The sequence below is a fragment of the Rhynchophorus ferrugineus genome, unplaced genomic scaffold (genome assembly GCF_030347505.1).
Source record: "Rhynchophorus ferrugineus isolate W39M unplaced genomic scaffold, kcgeb_rfMv2 rfM5, whole genome shotgun sequence".
NCBI lineage: Eukaryota > Metazoa > Arthropoda > Insecta > Coleoptera > Curculionidae > Rhynchophorus > Rhynchophorus ferrugineus.
Window position 1 is genome coordinate 4933448 of NW_027472584.1, and position 24164 is coordinate 4957611.

Consider the following 24164-nt stretch of genomic DNA (forward strand, 5'->3'; position numbering starts at 1 on the left):
AATTCGCTCGGCAACCCAAAAAACAAATTTCTACAATCTTGTCAAATGTCTGTTTCTAAACAATCGGTCTTGCCGTATCATTTTTATTTTCCCACAATCTTATTACAGATGAAAATACACTTATTTAATATTGTAGTAATATTTTGGACATAGAATTATTCCAAGATTGATATATAGGAGACAATCAACATAGAAGATGAGAAAAAGGATTCTGAACTGTGACTTTATGTGTTATTTAGTATTATATTTATGTTATAAGACCGATTTTCATAAAATTACATTTATAGATATAAGTTACTTTGTTGGCAAAGGTTAATAAATAAAAATTGCACTGAGCTCAGTTTATTTTGATATATTTTGTTTGAACCTCTGAGTTGGACTTTGATTTTTTGAGTAAGGTATTTCTGTTACCTTTAATTATACAATTCCCTGTTAAAATAAAAGAAAATGAGTTTGCATTTAGGGAATTCGTTGAAAATATCTAAAATTTCATTTTAATTCGGAATATTTAATTAATTTGTCGAAAATAAATTTTATAAGATATTTTAAATTTTATAGCTTAAAATGATTATATGTAATGATACAATTATTGTCTGGAGCTTTATTTTATTTATAGTATATTGTGAAGTAACCTTTGAACTCTTAAATATAACTAATCATATTTTCTAGTCCAGCAGTTGGGTTAAATAGGAATATATTCGGATCAATTTTCTAAGATAACACACTATATTTCATTCATCCAAGAGAAGAAGATCCAAGATGGAAAGGTAATTTTAATATAAAATGCACTATGATTCAGCTGTTTTTTCATTAAAACATAATTTATTCTATATTATTGCTATAATAATAAATAAAAAAGGTTCTATTTTTAACAACTACCATTTAAGTAAGAAAAGAAGACATCGTTATCCCGTAGGTTAATATTGGTAATTTGAGTGACATATTAAGAAAATTGTACAATATATATTATTATGAATTAAACAATATATATCCAATTATTTTATTGATATCATTTTTATTATTTTACCTGTCTGTCTATAAGTCTGATTATAAATATGCATAGAATTTGTCCGTATTAAAACAAAAAAATTGTTTCAAAGAGACTTGGCTTTGGCTTTATTCCTGTTACAGTCTGTTAATTCTTCTTCAATAGTCTGAAAAAATATATGCCCAGCTTAAAACACTATTTTTTCTACCACTTTAAGTATCTACACTATTTAAATTTATAATATATATTCTTCACAATTTCTGTCTGACATGTCATGCTAAAATTATTACTTACCTTGAAAGGATTAATTTTTCTTAAATTACACATTCTAGATGTAAACTGATATTCTGATAGTCGGCGATGGTCCAACTGGAATAAGCGCGACTATACGAGCCAAACAACTGTTGGACGCGGAAGGGAAGAAAATCAGGGTCGGTGGAATCGAAGTCATAGCACACTTGATCGGTGGTCTATACGGAACATAGATTTTTAGGTAATCATCGTCGAGAAGGCCCTATAAATGGGACTGGAAAGAGAAGGGCGCGCCTCTGAACACTCCCCTAACGGAGGATAAGTTCGGTCTATTACCTAGCACCGGTAGGATTCCGGTACCAGCCCTGCCAGGTTGGATTCTTTATCTTAAATCGATTTATATATTGAATAAATGATATTTCGTCAGGAACTCCGATGTTTAATCACGGGAACTATATCGTCCCGCTGGGACACGTTATTCAGTGGTTGGGAGAGCAAGCTGAGGCCGTGGGCCCGGGTTATGCACCTTCCGAAGTCCTGTACAACGATGACGGGAGCGTTAAAGATATCGCGACGAATGATTCAAACATAAACCGGGTGCGCGGAGCACACCATCGGCTGGCCCTTGGATAAGAACACCTACGGAGGATCCTTTCTGTATCATTTAACGACGAGGTATCCCTGATCGCCGTCGGGTTTGGATTACATCAATCTGTACCTGAGCCCGTACAAGGAATTCCAAAAGTACTGAATATCCAAAGATCGGTAATGCGGTAATGTTCGTTTCTTCGCAGGTTCAAACACCATCCGTTCATAAAGCATCACTTCGAAGACGGCAATAGGATCTCACCAGGGCACCGGCAGTTTTCACAGTATCCCCAATCTCACTTTTCCTGGAGGATGCTTAGTAGTCTTTGCCACGGGTTTTATTACCTTGCCGAAAGTTAGTTAAAAGGATTGTACCTAATGAAAAATTAGAGCATTACACAAAAATAAGTTTTTTTTATTAATGAATTGTTTAAAAGTTCATAAAATAATCACCCAAATGTCATCAAAACACAACTGGAATCTTTTAAAGTCAACTAAAAGCGTACATATAGTGTATAACACAAATTATGTTATGCAACACTTTAAACTCGCAAAATCCTGTCAAACGAAACTTAGGCGTCTTCGACGGACTCGAAGATTGTTATTGTCCCGCTGGTGTGTATGAGTTTGTGTCACTCGATTCTGGAGAGGGCCATCCACCGTAAGACGTGCAACATCAAGGACCCCAGCCAGAATAACTGGGTGGTCCCAGAAGGAGGTCGCGGCCCAGCTTACAACGCAATGTAAGGACCAATGAGATTTAACATTTTCCTATATCTTTTTATTTATATTGTATTAGTTAAGAAGATACAATTTTTGTATACAAATAAACTTTATATTGTAGTTCTACCAGTATCGGTGACTAGCTTGATTCATCCCTTGTTTCTTCCTTTAGCTCTTCTCTTTCTTTGAACTGATTCTCGGCCGCTCTGTAATGTTCTGGCCAGTCTTTTGGTTGCTTATTTCCATACATCTGTAAATCAATAATAACCTGACAATGTGCTTATAAGTCAACTGAAATTGTTACCTCACACACGAACTGTAAAACCTTCATCTTTGAGATTTCAATTTCAGCTCGAATCCCCCATTGGAAAGTTTGTATTTTCGTTTTCTCATCAAACTCACAGTGAAGGTAATAATTCTTTATCAAGGTTTCTCTTATATATTCTTTGACTTTACCGAAAAATGGATGCTCAACTTCTACATCAATATCCAAGGACTTCAGGAAACTATAAAGGGATTCTGAAATAATAAATCAACAATATAAAAACAATAAAGGAATGGTATCGTAGAGCTCACTGTCTGATACTGGCGCGTTTGTCATAAATATATGGGATAAAATTAATAGAGTCAGTATCTTGTGAGCAGCATTTGGTACATTTGAACCAGTTTCATAACTAGAAACACATTCTTCCTCTTCATCGGAATAATTTACAGAAGGCAACATACTAATTAAAAAATAAATTTTTTTTTTCATTTTTACATCATCATATTCAGTAAGTGTGTAACCATATACCTAAAAATGTATGCAAAACAATATCAACAACATCCATATAACAATAATAATACCAACATTTTCCAGAACCTTAATTGCTTGTTGTATAACACTATCCACGCATTGGCCCTTTTTGTGAATTACATTTTGATTTAATTCGGATCTGGTATAAAATGAATTTTCGTCAGCTTTAAGAATAATGTACCTGACTACATCATTGATTATATTTTCTGTATTTTGATCCGGTACGTCTGGATCAGTCTGTGATTTGGTTTTTTGAGACCCGCTAACTGATCTTCGCTTCTTCGACATTTTTACGACTTGAAGAACTTTAAAATCGTGTATCAGCTATCTCCATACAGCACTATCAACACAAAAATTTAAATAACTAGCCGCTAGGGATGCAGAAAAAATATCGATATTTTTTTGTCGATATATCGAAATTTTTTAGATGATATAATTTCAGAAGATTAAGTACAATTAAAAAAAACTTTCAAATCGGAACTTACTTTTAAACTTTAGTGAATTCTGGTACTTAATTTTAATGGTTTATCAAAAATACCGTTATTCCTTAAGAGTTTTAGAAAAAAATATTTTTTAGGCTAATATTTGACTATGTTTATTTTCAATTAAAAATATACATACATTTTTTTGTAAAATATCGATATATCTTATACTTATTGCAAAAAATATGGATATTTTTTCCTTCGACATATCGATATTTTTTGTGGCCAACATGCCTACTAACCACTACAAAATATGCAAAATCTAATGCACGGCTTGGCTTTTTATTTTAATTCTTAATGTCAGACGAGTATGTTCGATCCCTTTCCTATATAAATTGTAAGAGAGGAAAGGACGGATATAATTGCTTGGAGCAATTAATTTAATATTTGCTTATATTTTACAACCTTAGTATACGCGAGACGGAGATGTACGTATTCCTTCACGTACTAACTTTAAAAAAGAAAAAGAAAAACATTACTGAATACTATTAATATATCTATAATACTTACATTTTAAAGGAAGTGGAGTTACTTTTATATTTGAATGTTCTGAGATGAATTGCTATTTTTAAACAATATACTAAATAAATATAAACAATACAATACAACTTAAACTAAACATGTATTACTATGTGATATATAACATGTATTACAATAACCATGAATTAAAAATGATCGCACAATAACTACTAGAGCTTTTTAAAATAAAATTAATGCTTTATTTATTATCGGACAGAAATATTTTCTAACAAAAACCGAGGGTGTTAGATACACACCAAAAAGTCAATCAAAAGAAATATTACCTATTACTTATTTGTCATTCACAATTTTAATTTTTTACCCTATTACATTAACAATCTTGAAAAATATCGTTCCAAAGTGTTGCTATATTAATATACAATATATTTTTATTTAGAAGCAAACTACCAAAAAAATCATAAAACTAAATATATTATATATAAATCTAGGAAAGCATAAATTCGGTATACATTTTTGTCAAGGTCGCGCCTAGGACGACAGAGTCAGAACGTTAAAAAGCAGTCGAATGAAACTAGTAGAACCGAAAATAGTAACTAAAAGTACACGACTCAAAAACAGTCGATAGTAAAAAGTAATACAATCAGTCGAACCGAAACTAGCGACTGATTAGCCATAGTTCCCAACGCTAATTATGTTCTAATAAAAAAGTGCATTTCCTTACTGCCCCAACTAAAATTGAATTAGTGTTGGTAACTATCGAATAAAAACAGTCGATTCGACCACTATTTTTTAAGTTAATCATGTTTCTCCCATAATAAAGTTAAGTGAGTAATTTAAAAATGATGTTACTAACATTTGTCTTAAAAATATCTTCAATATATGCCCGAAAATATATTTGATTTATAATAATCATTGAAGTAATTTACGTCTGCATATTAAAGTATACGCAAAATATATCATGAGCTAACACTTACTAACCATTTTCAAATTCCATTTAATAAAACCTAAGTATTGAAACATTTAAAATTTATACATTATAACAAAGGCGTCATAAGTGAGATTATTTTTAAAATTGTAGAATAACAATCAGCGCACCTAAAAGCAAATATACATATATATTCTTATTCTTCCCTTTTATATAATAAACATAAATATGGAATATTCAATGAAGTAAAAACTGTTCGTATATTAAAAACTTTTAGTTTAATTTCTTCTAGTAATTTGATATACGTAAAATATTATCATAACAATTAAAATATACAACACTACTGTCTCTGAAGGTGATTTGATCGGTGGTACGAAAATGTTTCAATACATCAAGAATCAAGATTTCAGTTCACCATCAACCATTCCTGCACATTAAAAATACATTATAAACAAAATCAGTTTTAGAGCATTACCTTACCCCACGGTATTTTGATTTTTTTCATATAAAAACCATAAATCTTCACATTAAAAGCACAAATCAAATTAAATGCACTGTTATCCTGTTATTATTAAAGAAACCGAATAATAACGTTAAAAAGCAGCAATAGAACTGACATAACACAAAATAAATCCAATATTTAATTCAAATAAAACCTAGAATAGAGCGGAAAAAACGTTTAGAGTGGGGAGTTGAGAATTAAAGTGATATATGCAACCAATCCTACAAGCTAAAGGAAATGGCGTGAATTTCAATAATAAAAAAATCATGCTAAATGTCAAATCAACAAAATCAAAATACATGCACATTTATATCGTTTATCCTGATAAAACCTACCATTAACTTGACCCCTTATTACTTGACTCATTATATCCTGACCCCGACCCTTCTACAAAACCCTGGATCATTTATCCATAATTTTTGATTCATTATAATGAAGTATTTGGTAGATAAAGCATATGAGAAATAAGGGAATTTTTTAAATTTGCTCATACATTCTGCAACCATACATATCACAAATTAATAGTTATAAAAAAGTTTATTTATTTTATAAAATATTTTTTCATGATAAACGATTTAATAGCTGGCTTAGTTGCCGCAGTAGTAAAGGCGACAGGATGGTCCCCCTGTTGCGATAGTCGCGAGTTCGAATTCTGCTGGGGCATGTAAGTAAATTTGTGATGTTTGTGAATGCCCTTAGGTAAGAGTACAAAATCCGACAAGGAAAATGATCCCAGTCACGCCAGTAACCAGGCTGGGTAAGACGGGATGTCTTCTGGGATAATTTCTAAGTTGGCCACTCGCCAGTCAGTAGGCTTAATAATAAACTAACTTTAAAAAAGACAAGAAAAAAAAAATTACTGTATAGTATTATAATAATTACATGCAATAACATGCAATTTATAATTTAATTTTAAACGAAGTAGTATTACTTTTATATTTGAATGTTCTGTGGATCTGTAAAAAAGAATGGAATTTTTCTATGAAATGGAATAATACCCCACAAATATTTTATTGTATTTTAATATGTTAATTGATATTTTTAAATATGTCCGCGGCCAGAAAACATATCGATAGAAAATAATTTTAAAAAATCAATATATGGGAGGAAAAAAAATACCGAAATCTTTAGTGCAATAACTACGGTATTAAAAAAAATAAACCAATATAAACCAAATCAATAGATTAGCCAAAATTATCTATATTTTTACTAATAATATCGATAGTTTTTATCAAGAATATCGAAATTTTTTTTACCCCCTACAGCTCTATATTATTATGTTAAGGTTAGTTCTAGTGTGTTTCCCCGGTTATATATGTTTTCTCTTTATATTATTTGAGTATGATTTGCTTTAATTGTATACTACTATTATTTTCCTTGTTAAGCTTAAGTTATGGATTGTTATTAAATGATATAAAAATATTTTTGGCGACAGGGACTCTATTGTTGGTAAATAGCAATGTTTATAGTTAATTCACTGGTATAAAAGGATCTATATCTGGGACGCTTTTAACTTTGAAGAATAATAGATACCTCATCGTGGTATCTTTATTCGGAAACGTGGAAAAATAATCCCTCTGTGCCAGAAACAAACCGAGTTTTAGGTTTGACTAGTGAACCAGCAGAAGACAAATCCTCATTAAGTTCTAGTCACGAATTGCTGAATGTAATGATATTACATTTTCATATGAATTAATTAACGAAGAGGTATATTAATGTGAAATTATTAGATGCAATTATATATCAAAAATTTCATTGACCTCACAATACAGTTTTTACCATCGCTTTCTATTTAGGAAATGAAAATTAAGCAGTGGATGGTAAAAGCTTGAAGAATGCTCAAAGGAAAGCTGCACAGAGGGCTCTGAAAAATACAGAATATCAACATCATTCTTTGAAGATCAAAAAGAGTGAAAAGAACCTGAAGAAACACCTGTAGCTTTACTAAACAATTTAGCATTAAAGGTAGGGATGTCTGTACAATACTCTATAATTAATGATATTTTGGTATTCAATATTTATTCAATTCATATTCATATTCATATTCATAAGGTGCCTTTTAGGAACAAATAGAAGGCAAGACTGCATCACCAGACATTTCAGAGAAAAAATCTTATTTGCATAAACTGAATGACACGGTTCATTTTAATGATACTCTTCATGTTAGAAGAAATGATTCTGACACGAAGGGACCTTTCAAAGTCCATTTTAACGTCAACGACGTCAAATTTTATGGAGAGGCGCAAACGATAAAAAATGCTCGTAATGAAGCTGCATTGCAAGCTCTAAATTATATTAACAAAACAAGGAGGAGTTCTCATTTGAAGCAATGAGTAGACAATTTATTATAGAAAATGATGATTAGATAACTTACCTTTATTTCAGGTAATTGCAAAGAACAAAATCAAATGATAAAATTACCCATTTTTATTGTGTATGAAGCTGCTCAAAAACGTAATTTGGAGGTTAACTTGGAGATAGTCTGGGCCAGCCCATAAGAAATCATTTACAACAAAATGCACGGTTGATGATTTAGAAGTCGCTGGATCAGGAAGATCGAAAAAGGATCGCTTCTGAAAATGTTACCTGGTTTAGTGAATATTCCTGAGATTGAAGGGTAAACACACAAACAGCAAGAAAACTCTAAAACTCCTCTCCAGCAACCAACAAAGTCCAAAAATAAAAATAGGAAAACAAAATTGTAGACTATTTTCGATATGATTGATAGAATGTTTGACAATGTGGTAGATTTTGACAACGGTCTTATTGGTAAAGTACAAGGCATGTCAGAGGTAATTTAAATTAGTTTTTATGATATCAAGTGTATTTTTATAGTCTATTTTCAGGATGATGCCAATTCCAACAAATCTTAAAATTAGGTCACCTTTTAAACTTAGAAGTACAATATACTGAGTTCCTTGAGAATGAACAACACTACGCAGTCTTATGATTGGGAACAATATAAGTTTTTGTAAGAAATTATTGATACAGAGTTTTTTAAAGCCTTTTTCCTTACATTATTATTTAGATGTGCTTGAGTGAAGGCGTAAATATCAAAAATTCTCGTGACCTAGTAGCTAAATATGGATTGAATGTGCTCTTTTAACTAGGATTACTAGATAAATTTTTCGAAAATTCCACAGATGTCAGGTAATTTTATTTGGTTTAAATTCGCTCGGCAACCCAAAAAACAAATTTCTACAATCTTGTCAAATGTCTGTTTCTAAACAATCGGTCTTGCCGTATCATTTTTATTTTCCCACAATCTTATTACAGATGAAAATACACTTATTTAATATTGTAGTAATATTTTGGACATAGAATTATTCCAAGATTGATATATAGGAGACAATCAACATAGAAGATGAGAAAAAGGATTCTGAACTGTGACTTTATGTGTTATTTAGTATTATATTTATGTTATAAGACCGATTTTCATAAAATTACATTTATAGATATAAGTTACTTTGTTGGCAAAGGTTAATAAATAAAAATTGCACTGAGCTCAGTTTATTTTGATATATTTTGTTTGAACCTCTGAGTTGGACTTTGATTTTTTGAGTAAGGTATTTCTGTTACCTTTAATTATACAATTCCCTGTTAAAATAAAAGAAAATGAGTTTGCATTTAGGGAATTCGTTGAAAATATCTAAAATTTCATTTTAATTCGGAATATTTAATTAATTTGTCGAAAATAAATTTTATAAGATATTTTAAATTTTATAGCTTAAAATGATTATATGTAATGATACAATTATTGTCTGGAGCTTTATTTTATTTATAGTATATTGTGAAGTAACCTTTGAACTCTTAAATATAACTAATCATATTTTCTAGTCCAGCAGTTGGGTTAAATAGGAATATATTCGGATCAATTTTCTAAGATAACACACTATATTTCATTCATCCAAGAGAAGAAGATTCAAGATGGAAAGGTAATTTTAATATAAAATGCACTATGATTCAGCTGTTTTTTCATTAAAACATAATTTAATCTATATTATTGCTATAATAATAAATAAAAAAGGTTCTATTTTTAACAACTACCATTTACATATTAAGAAAATTGTACAATATATATTATTATGAATTAAACATTATATATCCAATTATTTTATTGATATCATTTTTATTATTTTACCTGTCTGTCTATAAGTCTGATTATAAATATGCATAGAATTTGTCCGTATTAAAACAAAAAAATTGTTTCAAAGAGACTTGGCTTTGGCTTTATTCCTGTTACAGTCTGTTAATTCTTCTTCAATAGTCTGAAAAAATATATGCCCAGCTTAAAACACTATTTTTTCTACCACTTTAAGTATCTACACTATTTAAATTTATAATATATATTCTTCACAATTTCTGTCTGACATGTCATGCTAAAATTATTACTTACCTTGAAAGGATTAATTTTTCTTAAATTACACATTCTAGATGTAAACTGATATTCTGATAGTCGGCGATGGTCCAACTGGAATAAGCGCGACTATACGAGCCAAACAACTGTTGGACGCGGAAGGGAAGAAAATCAGGGTCGGTGGAATCGAAGTCATAGCACACTTGATCGGTGGTCTATACGGAACATAGATTTTTAGGTAATCATCGTCGAGAAGGCCCTATAAATGGGACTGGAAAGAGAAGGGCGCGCCTCTGAACACTCCCCTAACGGAGGATAAGTTCGGTCTATTACCTAGCACCGGTAGGATTCCGGTACCAGCCCTGCCAGGTTGGATTCTTTATCTTAAATCGATTTATATATTGAATAAATGATATTTCGTCAGGAACTCCGATGTTTAATCACGGGAACTATATCGTCCCGCTGGGACACGTTATTCAGTGGTTGGGAGAGCAAGCTGAGGCCGTGGGCCCGGGTTATGCACCTTCCGAAGTCCTGTACAACGATGACGGGAGCGTTAAAGATATCGCGACGAATGATTCAAACATAAACCGGGTGCGCGGAGCACACCATCGGCTGGCCCTTGGATAAGAACACCTACGGAGGATCCTTTCTGTATCATTTAACGACGAGGTATCCCTGATCGCCGTCGGGTTTGGATTACATCAATCTGTACCTGAGCCCGTACAAGGAATTCCAAAAGTACTGAATATCCAAAGATCGGTAATGCGGTAATGTTCGTTTCTTCGCAGGTTCAAACACCATCCGTTCATAAAGCATCACTTCGAAGACGGCAATAGGATCTCACCAGGGCACCGGCAGTTTTCACAGTATCCCCAATCTCACTTTTCCTGGAGGATGCTTAGTAGTCTTTGCCACGGGTTTTATTACCTTGCCGAAAGTTAGTTAAAAGGATTGTACCTAATGAAAAATTAGAGCATTACACAAAAATAAGTTTTTTTTATTAATGAATTGTTTAAAAGTTCATAAAATAATCACCCAAATGTCATCAAAACACAACTGGAATCTTTTAAAGTCAACTAAAAGCGTACATATAGTGTATAACACAAATTATGTTATGCAACACTTTAAACTCGCAAAATCCTGTCAAACGAAACTTAGGCGTCTTCGACGGACTCGAAGATTGTTATTGTCCCGCTGGTGTGTATGAGTTTGTGTCACTCGATTCTGGAGAGGGCCATCCACCGTAAGACGTGCAACATCAAGGACCCCAGCCAGAATAACTGGGTGGTCCCAGAAGGAGGTCGCGGCCCAGCTTACAACGCAATGTAAGGACCAATGAGATTTAACATTTTCCTATATCTTTTTATTTATATTGTATTAGTTAAGAAGATACAATTTTTGTATACAAATAAACTTTATATTGTAGTTCTACCAGTATCGGTGACTAGCTTGATTCATCCCTTGTTTCTTCCTTTAGCTCTTCTCTTTCTTTGAACTGATTCTCGGCCGCTCTGTAATGTTCTGGCCAGTCTTTTGGTTGCTTATTTCCATACATCTGTAAATCAATAATAACCTGACAATGTGCTTATAAGTCAACTGAAATAGTTACCTCACACACGAACTGTAAAACCTTCATCTTTGAGATTTCAATTTCAGCTCGAATCCCCCATTGGAAAGTTTGTATTTTCGTTTTCTCATCAAACTCACAGTGAGGGTAATAATTCTTTATCAAGGTTTCTCTTATATATTCTTTGACTTTACCGAAAAATGGATGCTCAACTTCTACATCAATATCCAAGGACTTCAGGAAACTATAAAGGGATTCTGAAATAATAAATCAACAATATAAAAACAATAAAGGAATGGTATCGTAGAGCTCACTGTCTGATACTGGCGCGTTTGTCATAAATATATGGGATAAAATTAATAGAGTCAGTATCTTGTGAGCAGCATTTGGTACATTTGAACCAGTTTCATAACTAGAAACACATTCTTCCTCTTCATCGGAATAATTTACAGAAGGCAACATACTAATTAAAAAATAATTTTTTTTTTTTCATTTTTACATCATCATATTCAGTAAGTGTGTAACCATATATCTAAAAATGTATGCAAAACAATATCAACAACATCCATATAACAATAATAATACCAACATTTTCCAGAACCTTAATTGCTTGTTGTATAACACTATCCACGCATTGGCCCTTTTTGTGAATTACATTTTGATTTAATTCGGATCTGGTATAAAATGAATTTTCGTCAGCTTTAAGAATAATGTACCTGACTACATCATTGATTATATTTTCTGTATTTTGATCCGGTACGTCTGGATCAGTCTGTGATTTGGTTTTATGAGACCCGCTAACTGATCTTCGCTTCTTCGACATTTTTACGACTTGAAGAACTTTAAAATCGTGTATCAGCTATCTCCATACAGCACTATCAACACTAAAATTTAAATAACTAGCCGCTAGGGATGCAGAAAAAATATCGATATTTTTTTGTCGATATATCGATATTTTTTAGATGATATAATTTCAGAAGATTAAGTACAATTAAAAAAAACTTTCAAATCGGAACTTACTTTTAAACGTTTAGTGAATTCTGGTACTTAATTTTAATGGTTTATCAAAAATACCGTTATTCCTTAAGAGTTTTAGAAAAAAATATTTTTTAGGCTAATATTTGACTATGTTTATTTTCAATTAAAAATATACATACATTTTTTTGTAATATATCGATATATCTTATACTTATTGCAAAAAATATGGATATTTTTTCCTTCGACATATCGATATTTTTTGTGGCCAACATGCCTACTAACCACTACAAAATATGCAAAATCTAATGCACGGCTTGGCTTTTTATTTTAATTCTTAATGTCAGACGAGTATGTTCGATCCCTTTCCTATATAAATTGTAAGAGAGGAAAGGACGGATATAATTGCTTGGAGCAATTAATTTAATATTTGCTTATATTTTACAACCTTAGTATACGCGAGACGGAGATGTACGTATTCCTTCACGTACTAACTTTAAAAAAGAAAAAGAAAAACATTACTGAATACTATTAATATATCTATAATACTTACATTTTAAAGGAAGTGGAGTTACTTTTATATTTGAATGTTCTGAGATGAATTGCTATTTTTAAACAATATACTAAATAAATATAAACAATACAATACAACTTAAACTAAACATGTATTACTATGTGATATATAACATGTATTACAATAACCATGAATTAAAAATGATCGCACAATAACTACTAGAGCTTTTTAAAATAAAATTAATGCTTTATTTATTATCGGACAGAAATATTTTCTAACAAAAACCGAGGGTGTTAGATACACACCAAAAAGTCAATCAAAAGAAATATTACCTATTACTTATTTGTCATTCACAATTTTAATTTTTTACCCTATTACATTAACAATCTTGAAAAATATCGTTCCAAAGTGTTGCTATATTAATATACAATATATTTTTATTTAGAAGCAAACTACCAAAAAAATCATAAAACTAAATATATTATATATAAATCTAGGAAAGCATAAATTCGGTATACATTTTTGTCAAGGTCGCGCCTAGGACGACAGAGTCAGAACGTTAAAAAGCAGTCGAATGAAACTAGTAGAACCGAAAATAGTAACTAAAAGTACACGACTCAAAAACAGTCGATAGTAAAAAGTAATACAATCAGTCGAACCGAAACTAGCGACTGATTAGCCATAGTTCCCAACGCTAATTATGTTCTAATAAAAAAGTGCATTTCCTTACTGCCCCAACTAAAATTGAATTAGTGTTGGTAACTATCGAATAAAAACAGTCGATTCGACCACTATTTTTTAAGTTAATCATGTTTCTCCCATAATAAAGTTAAGTGAGTAATTTAAAAATGATGTTACTAACATTTGTCTTAAAAATATCTTCAATATATGCCCGAAAATATATTTGATTTATAATAATCATTGAAGTAATTTACGTCTGCATATTAAAGTATACGCAAAATATATCATGAGCTAACACTTACTAACCATTTTCAAATTCCATTTAATAAAACCTAAGTATTGAAACATTTAAAATTTATACATTATAACAAAGGCGTCATAAGTGAGATTATTTTTAAAATTGTAGAATAACAATCAGCGCACCTAAAAGCAAATATACATATATATTCTTATTCTTCCCTTTTATATAATAAACATAAATATGGAATATTCAATGAAGTAAAAACTGTTCGTATATTAAAAACTTTTAGTTTAATTTCTTCTAGTAATTTGATATACGTAAAATATTATCATAACAATTAAAATATACAACACTACTGTCTCTGAAGGTGATTTGATCGGTGGTACGAAAATGTTTCAATACATCAAGAATCAAGATTTCAGTTCACCATCAACCATTCCTGCACATTAAAAATACATTATAAACAAAATCAGTTTTAGAGCATTACCTTACCCCACGGTATTTTGATTTTTTTCATATAAAAACCATAAATCTTCACATTAAAAGCACAAATCAAATTAAATGCACTGTTATTCTGTTATTATTAAAGAAACCGAATAATAACGTTAAAAAGCAGCAATAGAACTGACATAACACAAAATAAACCCAATATTTAATTCAAATAAAACCTAGAATAGAGCGGAAAAAACGTTTAGAGTGGGGAGTTGAGAATTAAAGTGATATATGCAACCAATCCTACAAGCTAAAGGAAATGGCGTGAATTTCAATAATAAAAAAATCATGCTAAATGTCAAATCAACAAAATCAAAATACATGAACATTTATATCGTTTATCCTGATAAAACCTACCATTAACTTGACCCCTTATTACTTGACTCATTATATCCTGACCCCGACCCTTCTACAAAACCCTGGATCATTTATCCATAATTTTTGATTCATTATAATGAAGTATTTGGTAGATAAATCATATGAGAAATAAGGGAATTTTTTAAATTTGCTCATACATTCTGCAACCATACATATCACAAATTAATAGTTATAAAAAAGTTTATTTATTTTATAAAATATTTTTTCATGATAAACGATTTAATAGCTGGCTTAGTTGCCGCAGTAGTAAAGGCGACAGGATGGTCCCCCTGTTGCGATAGTCGCGAGTTCGAATTCTGCTGGGGCATGTAAGTAAATTTGTGATGTTTGTGAATGCCCTTAGGTAAGAGTACAAAATCCGACAAGGAAAATGATCCCAGTCACGCCAGTAACCAGGCTGGGTAAGACGGGATGTCTTCTGGGATAATTTCTAAGTTGGCCACTCGCCAGTCAGTAGGCTTAATAATAAACTAACTTTAAAAAAGACAAGAAAAAAAAATTACTGTACAGTATTATAATAATTACATGCAATAACATGCAATTTATAATTTAATTTTAAACGAAGTAGTATTACTTTTATATTTGAATGTTCTGTGGATCTGTAAAAAAGAATGGAATTTTTCTATGAAATGGAATAATACCCCACAAATATTTTATTGTATTTTAATATGTTAATTGATATTTTTAAATATGTCCGCGGCCAGAAAACATATCGATAGAAAATAATTTTAAAAAATCAATATATGGGAGGAAAAAAAATACCGAAATCTTTAGTGCAATAACTACGGTATTAAAAAAAATAAACCAATATAAACCAAATCAATAGATTAGCCAAAATTATCTATATTTTTACTAATAATATCGATAGTTTTTATCAAGAATATCGAAATTTTTTTTACCTCCTACAGCTCTATATTATTATGTTAAGGTTAGTTTTAGTGTGTTTCCCCGGTTATATATGTTTTCTCTTTATATTATTTGAGTATGATTTGCTTTAATTGTATACTACTATTATTTTCCTTGTTAAGCTTAAGTTATGGATTGTTATTAAATGATATAAAAATATTTTTGGCGACAGGGACTCTATTGTTGGTAAATAGCATTGTTTATAGTTAATTCACTGGTATAAAAGGATCTATATCTGGGACGCTTTTAACTTTGAAGAATAATAGATACCTCATCGTGGTATCTTTATTCGGAAACGTGGAAAAATAATCCCTCTGTGCCAGAAACAAACCGAGTTTTAGGTTTGACTAGTGAACCAGCAGAAGACAAATCCGCATTAAGTTCTATTCACGAATTGCTGAATGTAATGATATTACATTTTCATATGAATTAATTAACGAAGAGGTATATTAATGTGAAATTATTAGATGCAATTATATATCAAAAATTTCATTGACCTCTGCACAATACAGTTTTTACCATCGCTTTCTATTTAGGAAATGAAAATTAAGCAATGGATGGTAAAAGCTTGAAGAATGCTCAAAGGAAAGCTACACAGAGGGCTCTGAAAAATACAGAATATCAACATCATTCTTTGAAGATCAAAAAGAGTGAAAAGAACCTGAAGAAACACCTGTAGCTTTACTAAACAATTTAGCATTAAAGGTAGGGATGTCTGTACAATACTCTATAATTAATGATATTTTGGTATTCAATATTGTTTAGTTAAATATAGACATATAAATAAGGTGCCTTTTAGGAACAAATAGAAGGCAAGACTGCATCACCAGACATTTCAGAGAAAAAATCTTATTTGCATAAACTGAATGACACGGTTCATTTTAATGATACTCTTCATGTTAGAAGAAATGATTCTGACACGAAGGGACCTTTCAAAGTCCATTTTAACGTCAACGACGTCAAATTTTATGGAGAGGCTCAAACGATAAAAAATGCTCGTAATGAAGCTGCATTGCAAGCTCTAAATTATATTAACAAAACAAGGAGGAGTTCTCATTTGAAGCAATGAGTAGACAATTTATTATAGAAAATGATGATTAGATAACTTACCTTTATTTCAGGTAATTGCAAAGAACAAAATCAAATGATAAAATTACCCATTTTTATTGTGTATGAAGCTGCTCAAAAACGTAATTTGGAGGTTAACTTGGAGATAGTCTGGGCCAGCCCATAAGAAATCATTTACAACAAAATGCACGGTTGATGATTTAGAAGTCGCTGGATCAGGAAGATCGAAAAAGGATCGCTTCTGAAAATGTTACCTGGTTTAGTGAATATTCCTGAGATTGAAGGGTAAACACACAAACAGCAAGAAAACTCTAAAACTCCTCTCCAGCAACCAACAAAGTCCAAAAATAAAAATAGGAAAACAAAATTGTAGACTATTTTCGATATGATTGATAGAATGTTTGACAATGTGGTAGATTTTGACAACGGTCTTATTGGTAAAGTACAAGGCATGTCAGAGGTAATTTAAATTAGTTTTTATGATATCAAGTGTATTTTTATAGTCTATTTTCAGGATGATGCCAATTCCAACAAATCTTAAAATTAGGTCACCTTTTAAACTTAGAAGTACAATATACTGAGTTCCTTGAGAATGAACAACACTACGCAGTCTTATGATTGGGAACAATATAAGCTTTTGTAAGAAATTATTGATACAGAGTTTTTTAAAGCCTTTTTCGTTACATTATTATTTAGATGTGCTTGGGTGAAGGCGTAAATATCAAAAATTCTCGTGACCTAGTAGCTAAATATGGATTGAATGTGCTCTATTAACTAGGATTACTAGATAAATTTTTCGAAAATTCCACAGATGTCAGGTAATTTTATTTGGTTTAAATTCGCTCGGCAACCCAAAAAACAAATTTCTACAATCTTGTCAAATGTCTGTTTCTAAACAATCGGTCTTGCCGTATCATTTTTATTTTCCCACAATCTTATTACAGATGAAAATACACTTATTTAATATTGTAGTAATATTTTGGACATAGAATTATTCCAAGATTGATATATAGGAGACAATCAACATAGAAGATGAGAAAAAGGATTCTGAACTGTGACTTTATGTGTTATTTAGTATTATATTTATGTTATAAGACCGATTTTCATAAAATTACATTTATAGATATAAGTTACTTTGTTGGCAAAGGTTAATAAATAAAAATTGCACTGAGCTCAGTTTATTTTGATATATTTTGTTTGAACCTCTGAGTTGGACTTTGATTTTTTGAGTAAGGTATTTCTGTTACCTTTAATTATACAATTCCCTGTTAAAATAAAAGAAAATGAGTTTGCATTTAGGGAATTCGTTGAAAATATCTAAAATTTCATTTTAATTCGGAATATTTAATTAATTTGTCGAAAATAAATTTTATAAGATATTTTAAATTTTATAGCTTAAAATGATTATATGTAATGATACAATTATTGTCTGGAGCTTTATTTTATTTATAGTATATTGTGAAGTAACCTTTGAACTCTTAAATATAACTAATCATATTTTCTAGTCCAGCAGTTGGGTTAAATAGGAATATATTCGGATCAATTTTCTAAGATAACACACTATATTTCATTCATCCAAGAGAAGAAGATCCAAGATGGAAAGGTAATTTTAATATAAAATGCACTATGATTCAGCTGTTTTTTCATTAAAACATAATTTATTCTATATTATTGCTATAATAATAAATAAAAAAGTTTCTATTTTTAACAACTACCATTTAAGTAAGAAAAGAAGACATCGTTATCCCGTAGATTAATATTGATAATTTGAGTGACATATTAAGAAAATTGTACAATATATATTATTATGAATGAAACATTATATAACCAATTATTTTATTGATATCATTTTTATTATTTTACCTGTCTGTCTATAAGTCTGATTATAAATATGCATAGAATTTGTCCGTATTAAAACAAAAAAATTGTTTCAAAGAGACTTGGCTTTGGCTTTATTCCTGTTACAGTCTGTTAATTCTTCTTCAATAGTCTGAAAAAATATATGCCCAGCTTAAAACACTATTTTTTTCTACCACTTTAAGTATCTACACTATTTAAATTTATAATATATATTCTTCACAATTTCTGTCTGACATGTCATGCTAAAATTATTACTTACCTTGAAAGGATTAATTTTTCTTAAATTACACATTCTAGATGTAAACTGATATTCTGATAGTCGGCGATGGTCCAACTGGAATAAGCGCGACTATACGAGCCAAACAACTGTTGGACGCGGAAGGGAAGAAAATCAGGGTCGGTGGAATCGAAGTCATAGCACACTTGATCGGTGGTCTATACGGAACATAGATTTTTAGGTAATCATCGTCGAGAAGGCCCTATAAATGGGACTGGAAAGAGAAGGGCGCGCCTCTGAACACTCCCCTAACGGAGGATAAGTTCGGTCTATTACCTAGCACCGGTAGGATTCCGGTACCAGCCCTGCCAGGTTGGATTCTTTATCTTAAATCGATTTATATATTGAATAAATGATATTTCGTCAGGAACTCCGATGTTTAATCACGGGAACTATATCGTCCCGCTGGGACACGTTATTCAGTGGTTGGGAGAGCAAGCTGAGGCCGTGGGCCCGGGTTATGCACCTTCCGAAGTCCTGTACAACGATGACGGGAGCGTTAAAGATATCGCGACGAATGATTCAAACATAAACCGGGTGCGCGGAGCACACCATCGGCTGGCCCTTGGATAAGAACACCTACGGAGGATCCTTTCTGTATCATTTAACGACGAGGTATCCCTGATCGCCGTCGGGTTTGGATTACATCAATCTGTACCTGAGCCCGTACAAGGAATTCCAAAAGTACTGAATATCCAAAGATCGGTAATGCGGTAATGTTCGTTTCTTCGCAGGTTCAAACACCATCCGTTCATAAAGCATCACTTCGAAGACGGCAATAGGATCTCACCAGGGCACCGGCAGTTTTCACAGTATCCCCAATCTCACTTTTCCTGGAGGATGCTTAGTAGTCTTTGCCACGGGTTTTATTACCTTGCCGAAAGTTAGTTAAAAGGATTGTACCTAATGAAAAATTAGAGCATTACACAAAAATAAGTTTTTTTTATTAATGAATTGTTTAAAAGTTCATAAAATAATCACCCAAATGTCATCAAAACACAACTGGAATCTTTTAAAGTCAACTAAAAGCGTACATATAGTGTATAACACAAATTATGTTAGGCAACACTTTAAACTCGCAAAATCCTGTCAAACGAAACTTAGGCGTCTTCGACGGACTCGAAGATTGTTATTGTCCCGCTGGTGTGTATAAGTTTGTGTCACTCGATTCTGGAGAGGGCCATCCACCGTAAGACGTGCAACATCAAGGACCCCAGCCAGAATAACTGGGTGGTCCCAGAAGGAGGTCGCGGCCCAGCTTACAACGCAATGTAAGGACCAATGAGATTTAACATTTTCCTATATCTTTTTATTTATATTGTATTAGTTAAGAAGATACAATTTTTGTATACAAATAAACTTTATATTGTAGTTCTACCAGTATCGGTGACTAGCTTGATTCATCCCTTGTTTCTTCCTTTAGCTCTTCTCTTTCTTTGAACTGATTCTCGGCCGCTCTGTAATGTTCTGGCCAGTCTTTTGGTTGCTTATTTCCATACATCTGTAAATCAATAATAACCTGACAATGTGCTTATAAGTCAACTGAAATAGTTACCTCACACACGAACTGTAAAACCTTCATCTTTGAGATTTCAATTTCAGCTCGAATCCCCCATTGGAAAGTTTGTATTTTCGTTTTCTCATCAAACTCACAGTGAAGGTAATAATTCTTTATCAAGGTTTCTCTTATATATTCTTTGACTTTAACGAAAAATGGATGCTCAACTTCTACATCAATATCCAAGGACTTCAGGAAACTATAAAGGGATTCTGAAATAATAAATCAACAATATAAAAACAATAAAGGAATGGTATCGTAGAGCTCACTGTCTGATACTGGCGCGTTTGTCATAAATATATGGGATAAAATTAATAGAGTCAGTATCTTGTGAGCAGCATTTGGTACATTTGAACCAGTTTCATAACTAGAAACACATTCTTCCTCTTCATCGGAATAATTTACAGAAGGCAACATACTAATTAAAAAATAAATTTTTTTTTTCATTTTTACATCATCATATTCAGTAAGTGTGTAACCATATACCTAAAAATGTATGCAAAACAATATCAACAACATCCATATAACAATAATAATACCAACATTTTCCAGAACCTTAATTGCTTGTTGTATAACACTATCCACGCATTGGCCCTTTTTGTGAATTACATTTTGATTTAATTCGGATCTGGTATAAAATGAATTTTCGTCAGCTTTAAGAATAATGTACCTGACTACATCATTGATTATATTTTCTGTATTTTGATCCGGTACGTCTGGATCAGTCTGTGATTTGGTTTTTTGAGACCCGCTAACTGATCTTCGCTTCTTCGACATTTTTACGACTTGAAGAACTTTAAAATCGTGTATCAGCTATCTCCATACAGCACTATCAACACAAAAATTTAAATAACTAGCCGCTAGGGATGCAGAAAAAATATCGATATTTTTTTGTCGATATATCGAAATTTTTTAGATGATATAATTTCAGAAGATTAAGTACAATTAAAAAAAACTTTCAAATCGGAACTTACTTTTAAACATTTAGTGAATTCTGGTACTTAATTTTAATGGTTTATCAAAAATACCGTTATTCCTTAAGAGTTTTAGAAAAAAATATTTTTTAGGCTAATATTTAACTATGTTTATTTTCAATTAAAAATATACATACATTTTTTTGTAAAATATCGATATATCTTATACTTATTGCAAAAAATATGGATATTTTTTCCTTCGACATATCGATATTTTTTGTGGCCAACATGCCTACTAACCACTACAAAATATGCAAAATCTAATGCACGGCTTGGCTTTTTATTTTAATTCTTAATGTCAGACGAGTATGTTCGATCCCTTTCCTATATAAATTGTAAGAGAGGAAAGGACGGATATAATTGCTTGGAGCAATTAATTTAATATTTGCTTATATTTTACAACCTTAGTATACGCGAGACGGAGATGTACGTATTCCTTCACGTACTAACTTTAAAAAAGAAAAAGAAAAACATTACTGAATACTATTAATATATCTATAATACTTACATTTTAAAGGAAGTGGAGTTACTTTTATATTTGAATGTTCTGAGATGAATTGCTATTTTTAAACAATATACTAAATAAATATAAACAATACAATACAACTTAAACTAAACATGTATTACTATGTGATATATAACATGTATTACAATAACCATGAATTAAAAATGATCGCACAATAACTACTAGAGCTTTTTAAAATAAAATTAATGCTTTATTTATTATCGGACAGAAATATTTTCTAACAAAAACCGAGGGTGTTAGATACACACCAAAAAGTCAATCAAAAGAAATATTACCTATTACTTATTTGTCATTCACAATTTTAATTTTTTACCCTATTACATTAACAATCTTGAAAAATATCGTTCCAAAGTGTTGCTATATTAATATACAATATATTTTTATTTAGAAGCAAACTACCAAAAAAATCATAAAACTAAATATATTATATATAAATCTAGGAAAGCATAAATTCGGTATACATTTTTGTCAAGGTCGCGCCTAGGACGACAGAGTCAGAACGTTAAAAAGCAGTCGAATGAAACTAGTAGAACCGAAAATAGTAACTAAAAGTACACGACTCAAAAACAGTCGATAGTAAAAAGTAATACAATCAGTCGAACCGAAACTAGCGACTGATTAGCCATAGTTCCCAACGCTAATTATGTTCTAATAAAAAAGTGCATTTCCTTACTGCCCCAACTAAAATTGAATTAGTGTTGGTAACTATCGAATAAAAACAGTCGATTCGACCACTATTTTTTAAGTTAATCATGTTTCTCCCATAATAAAGTTAAGTGAGTAATTTAAAAATGATGTTACTAACATTTGTCTTAAAAATATCTTCAATATATGCCCGAAAATATATTTGATTTATAATAATCATTGAAGTAATTTACGTCTGCATATTAAAGTATACGCAAAATATATCATGAGCTAACACTTACTAACCATTTTCAAATTCCATTTAATAAAACCTAAGTATTGAAACATTTAAAATTTATACATTATAACAAAGGCGTCATAAGTGAGATTATTTTTAAAATTGTAGAATAACAATCAGCGCACCTAAAAGCAAATATTCATATATATTCTTATTCTTCCCTTTTATATAATAAACATAAATATGGAATATTCAATGAAGTAAAAACTGTTCGTATATTAAAAACTTTTAGTTTAATTTCTTCTAGTAATTTGATATACGTAAAATATTATCATAACAATTAAAATATACAACACTACTGTCTCTGAAGGTGATTTGATCGGTGGTACGAAAATGTTTCAATACATCAAGAATCAAGATTTCAGTTCACCATCAACCATTCCTGCACATTAAAAATACATTATAAACAAAATCAGTTTTAGAGCATTACCTTACCCCACGGTATTTTGATTTTTTTCATATAAAAACCATAAATCTTCACATTAAAAGCACAAATCAAATTAAATGCACTGTTATTCTGTTATTATTAAAGAAACCGAATAATAACGTTAAAAAGCAGCAATAGAACTGACATAACACAAAATAAACCCAATATTTAATTCAAATAAAACCTAGAATAGAGCGGAAAAAACGTTTAGAGTGGGGAGTTGAGAATTAAAGTGATATATGCAACCAATCCTACAAGCTAAAGGAAATGGCGTGAATTTCAATAATAAAAAAATCATGCTAAATGTCAAATCAACAAAATCAAAATACATGCACATTTATATCGTTTATCCTGATAAAACCTACCATTAACTTGACCCCTTATTACTTGACTCATTATATCCTGACCCCGACCCTTCTACAAAACCCTGGATCATTTATCCATAATTTTTGATTCATTATAATGAAGTATTTGGTAGATAAATCATATGAGAAATAAGGGAATTTTTTAAATTTGCTCATACATTCTGCAACCATACATATCACAAATTAATAGTTATAAAAAAGTTTATTTATTTTATAAAATATTTTTTCATGATAAACGATTTAATAGCTGGCTTAGTTGCCGCAGTAGTAAAGGCGACAGGATGGTCCCCCTGTTGCGATAGTCGCGAGTTCGAATTCTGCTGGGGCATGTAAGTAA

General features: G+C 31.0%; 2 protein-coding genes and 3 pseudogenes across 5 annotated transcripts; 3 read left to right on the top strand and 2 right to left on the bottom strand.

Annotated features, from left to right (window-relative positions):
• Positions 1-1326: 1326 nt before the first annotated feature.
• Positions 1327-2262, top strand: LOC143197370 (electron transfer flavoprotein-ubiquinone oxidoreductase, mitochondrial-like; annotated as a pseudogene). The gene is made up of 3 exons (XR_013005991.1): positions 1327-1612; positions 1668-1984; positions 2035-2262. The product of XR_013005991.1 is annotated as an electron transfer flavoprotein-ubiquinone oxidoreductase, mitochondrial-like (transcript).
• A 344-nt stretch (positions 2263-2606) lies between these two features.
• Positions 2607-3670, bottom strand: LOC143197548 (non-structural maintenance of chromosomes element 3 homolog). The gene is made up of 4 exons (XM_076406093.1): positions 3402-3670; positions 3128-3344; positions 2856-3070; positions 2607-2801 (listed from the first exon to the last, which is right to left on the bottom strand). The coding sequence occupies exons 1-4, from the start codon at positions 3633-3635 to the stop codon at positions 2691-2693; spliced, it is 777 nt and encodes a 258-aa protein (XP_076262208.1). The 5' UTR covers positions 3636-3670; the 3' UTR covers positions 2607-2690.
• Positions 3671-10176: 6506 nt separating this feature from the next.
• Positions 10177-11112, top strand: LOC143197371 (electron transfer flavoprotein-ubiquinone oxidoreductase, mitochondrial-like; annotated as a pseudogene). Its single transcript, XR_013005992.1, has 3 exons — positions 10177-10462; positions 10518-10834; positions 10885-11112. The product of XR_013005992.1 is annotated as an electron transfer flavoprotein-ubiquinone oxidoreductase, mitochondrial-like (transcript).
• Positions 11113-19081: 7969 nt separating this feature from the next.
• Positions 19082-20017, top strand: LOC143197372 (electron transfer flavoprotein-ubiquinone oxidoreductase, mitochondrial-like; annotated as a pseudogene). The gene is made up of 3 exons (XR_013005993.1): positions 19082-19367; positions 19423-19739; positions 19790-20017. The product of XR_013005993.1 is annotated as an electron transfer flavoprotein-ubiquinone oxidoreductase, mitochondrial-like (transcript).
• Positions 20018-20361: 344 nt separating this feature from the next.
• On the bottom strand, positions 20362-21422 carry LOC143197551 (non-structural maintenance of chromosomes element 3 homolog). The gene is made up of 4 exons (XM_076406096.1): positions 21157-21422; positions 20883-21099; positions 20611-20825; positions 20362-20556 (listed from the first exon to the last, which is right to left on the bottom strand). The coding sequence occupies exons 1-4, from the start codon at positions 21388-21390 to the stop codon at positions 20446-20448; spliced, it is 777 nt and encodes a 258-aa protein (XP_076262211.1). The 5' UTR covers positions 21391-21422; the 3' UTR covers positions 20362-20445.
• Between the last annotated feature and the right edge of the window lie 2742 nt (positions 21423-24164).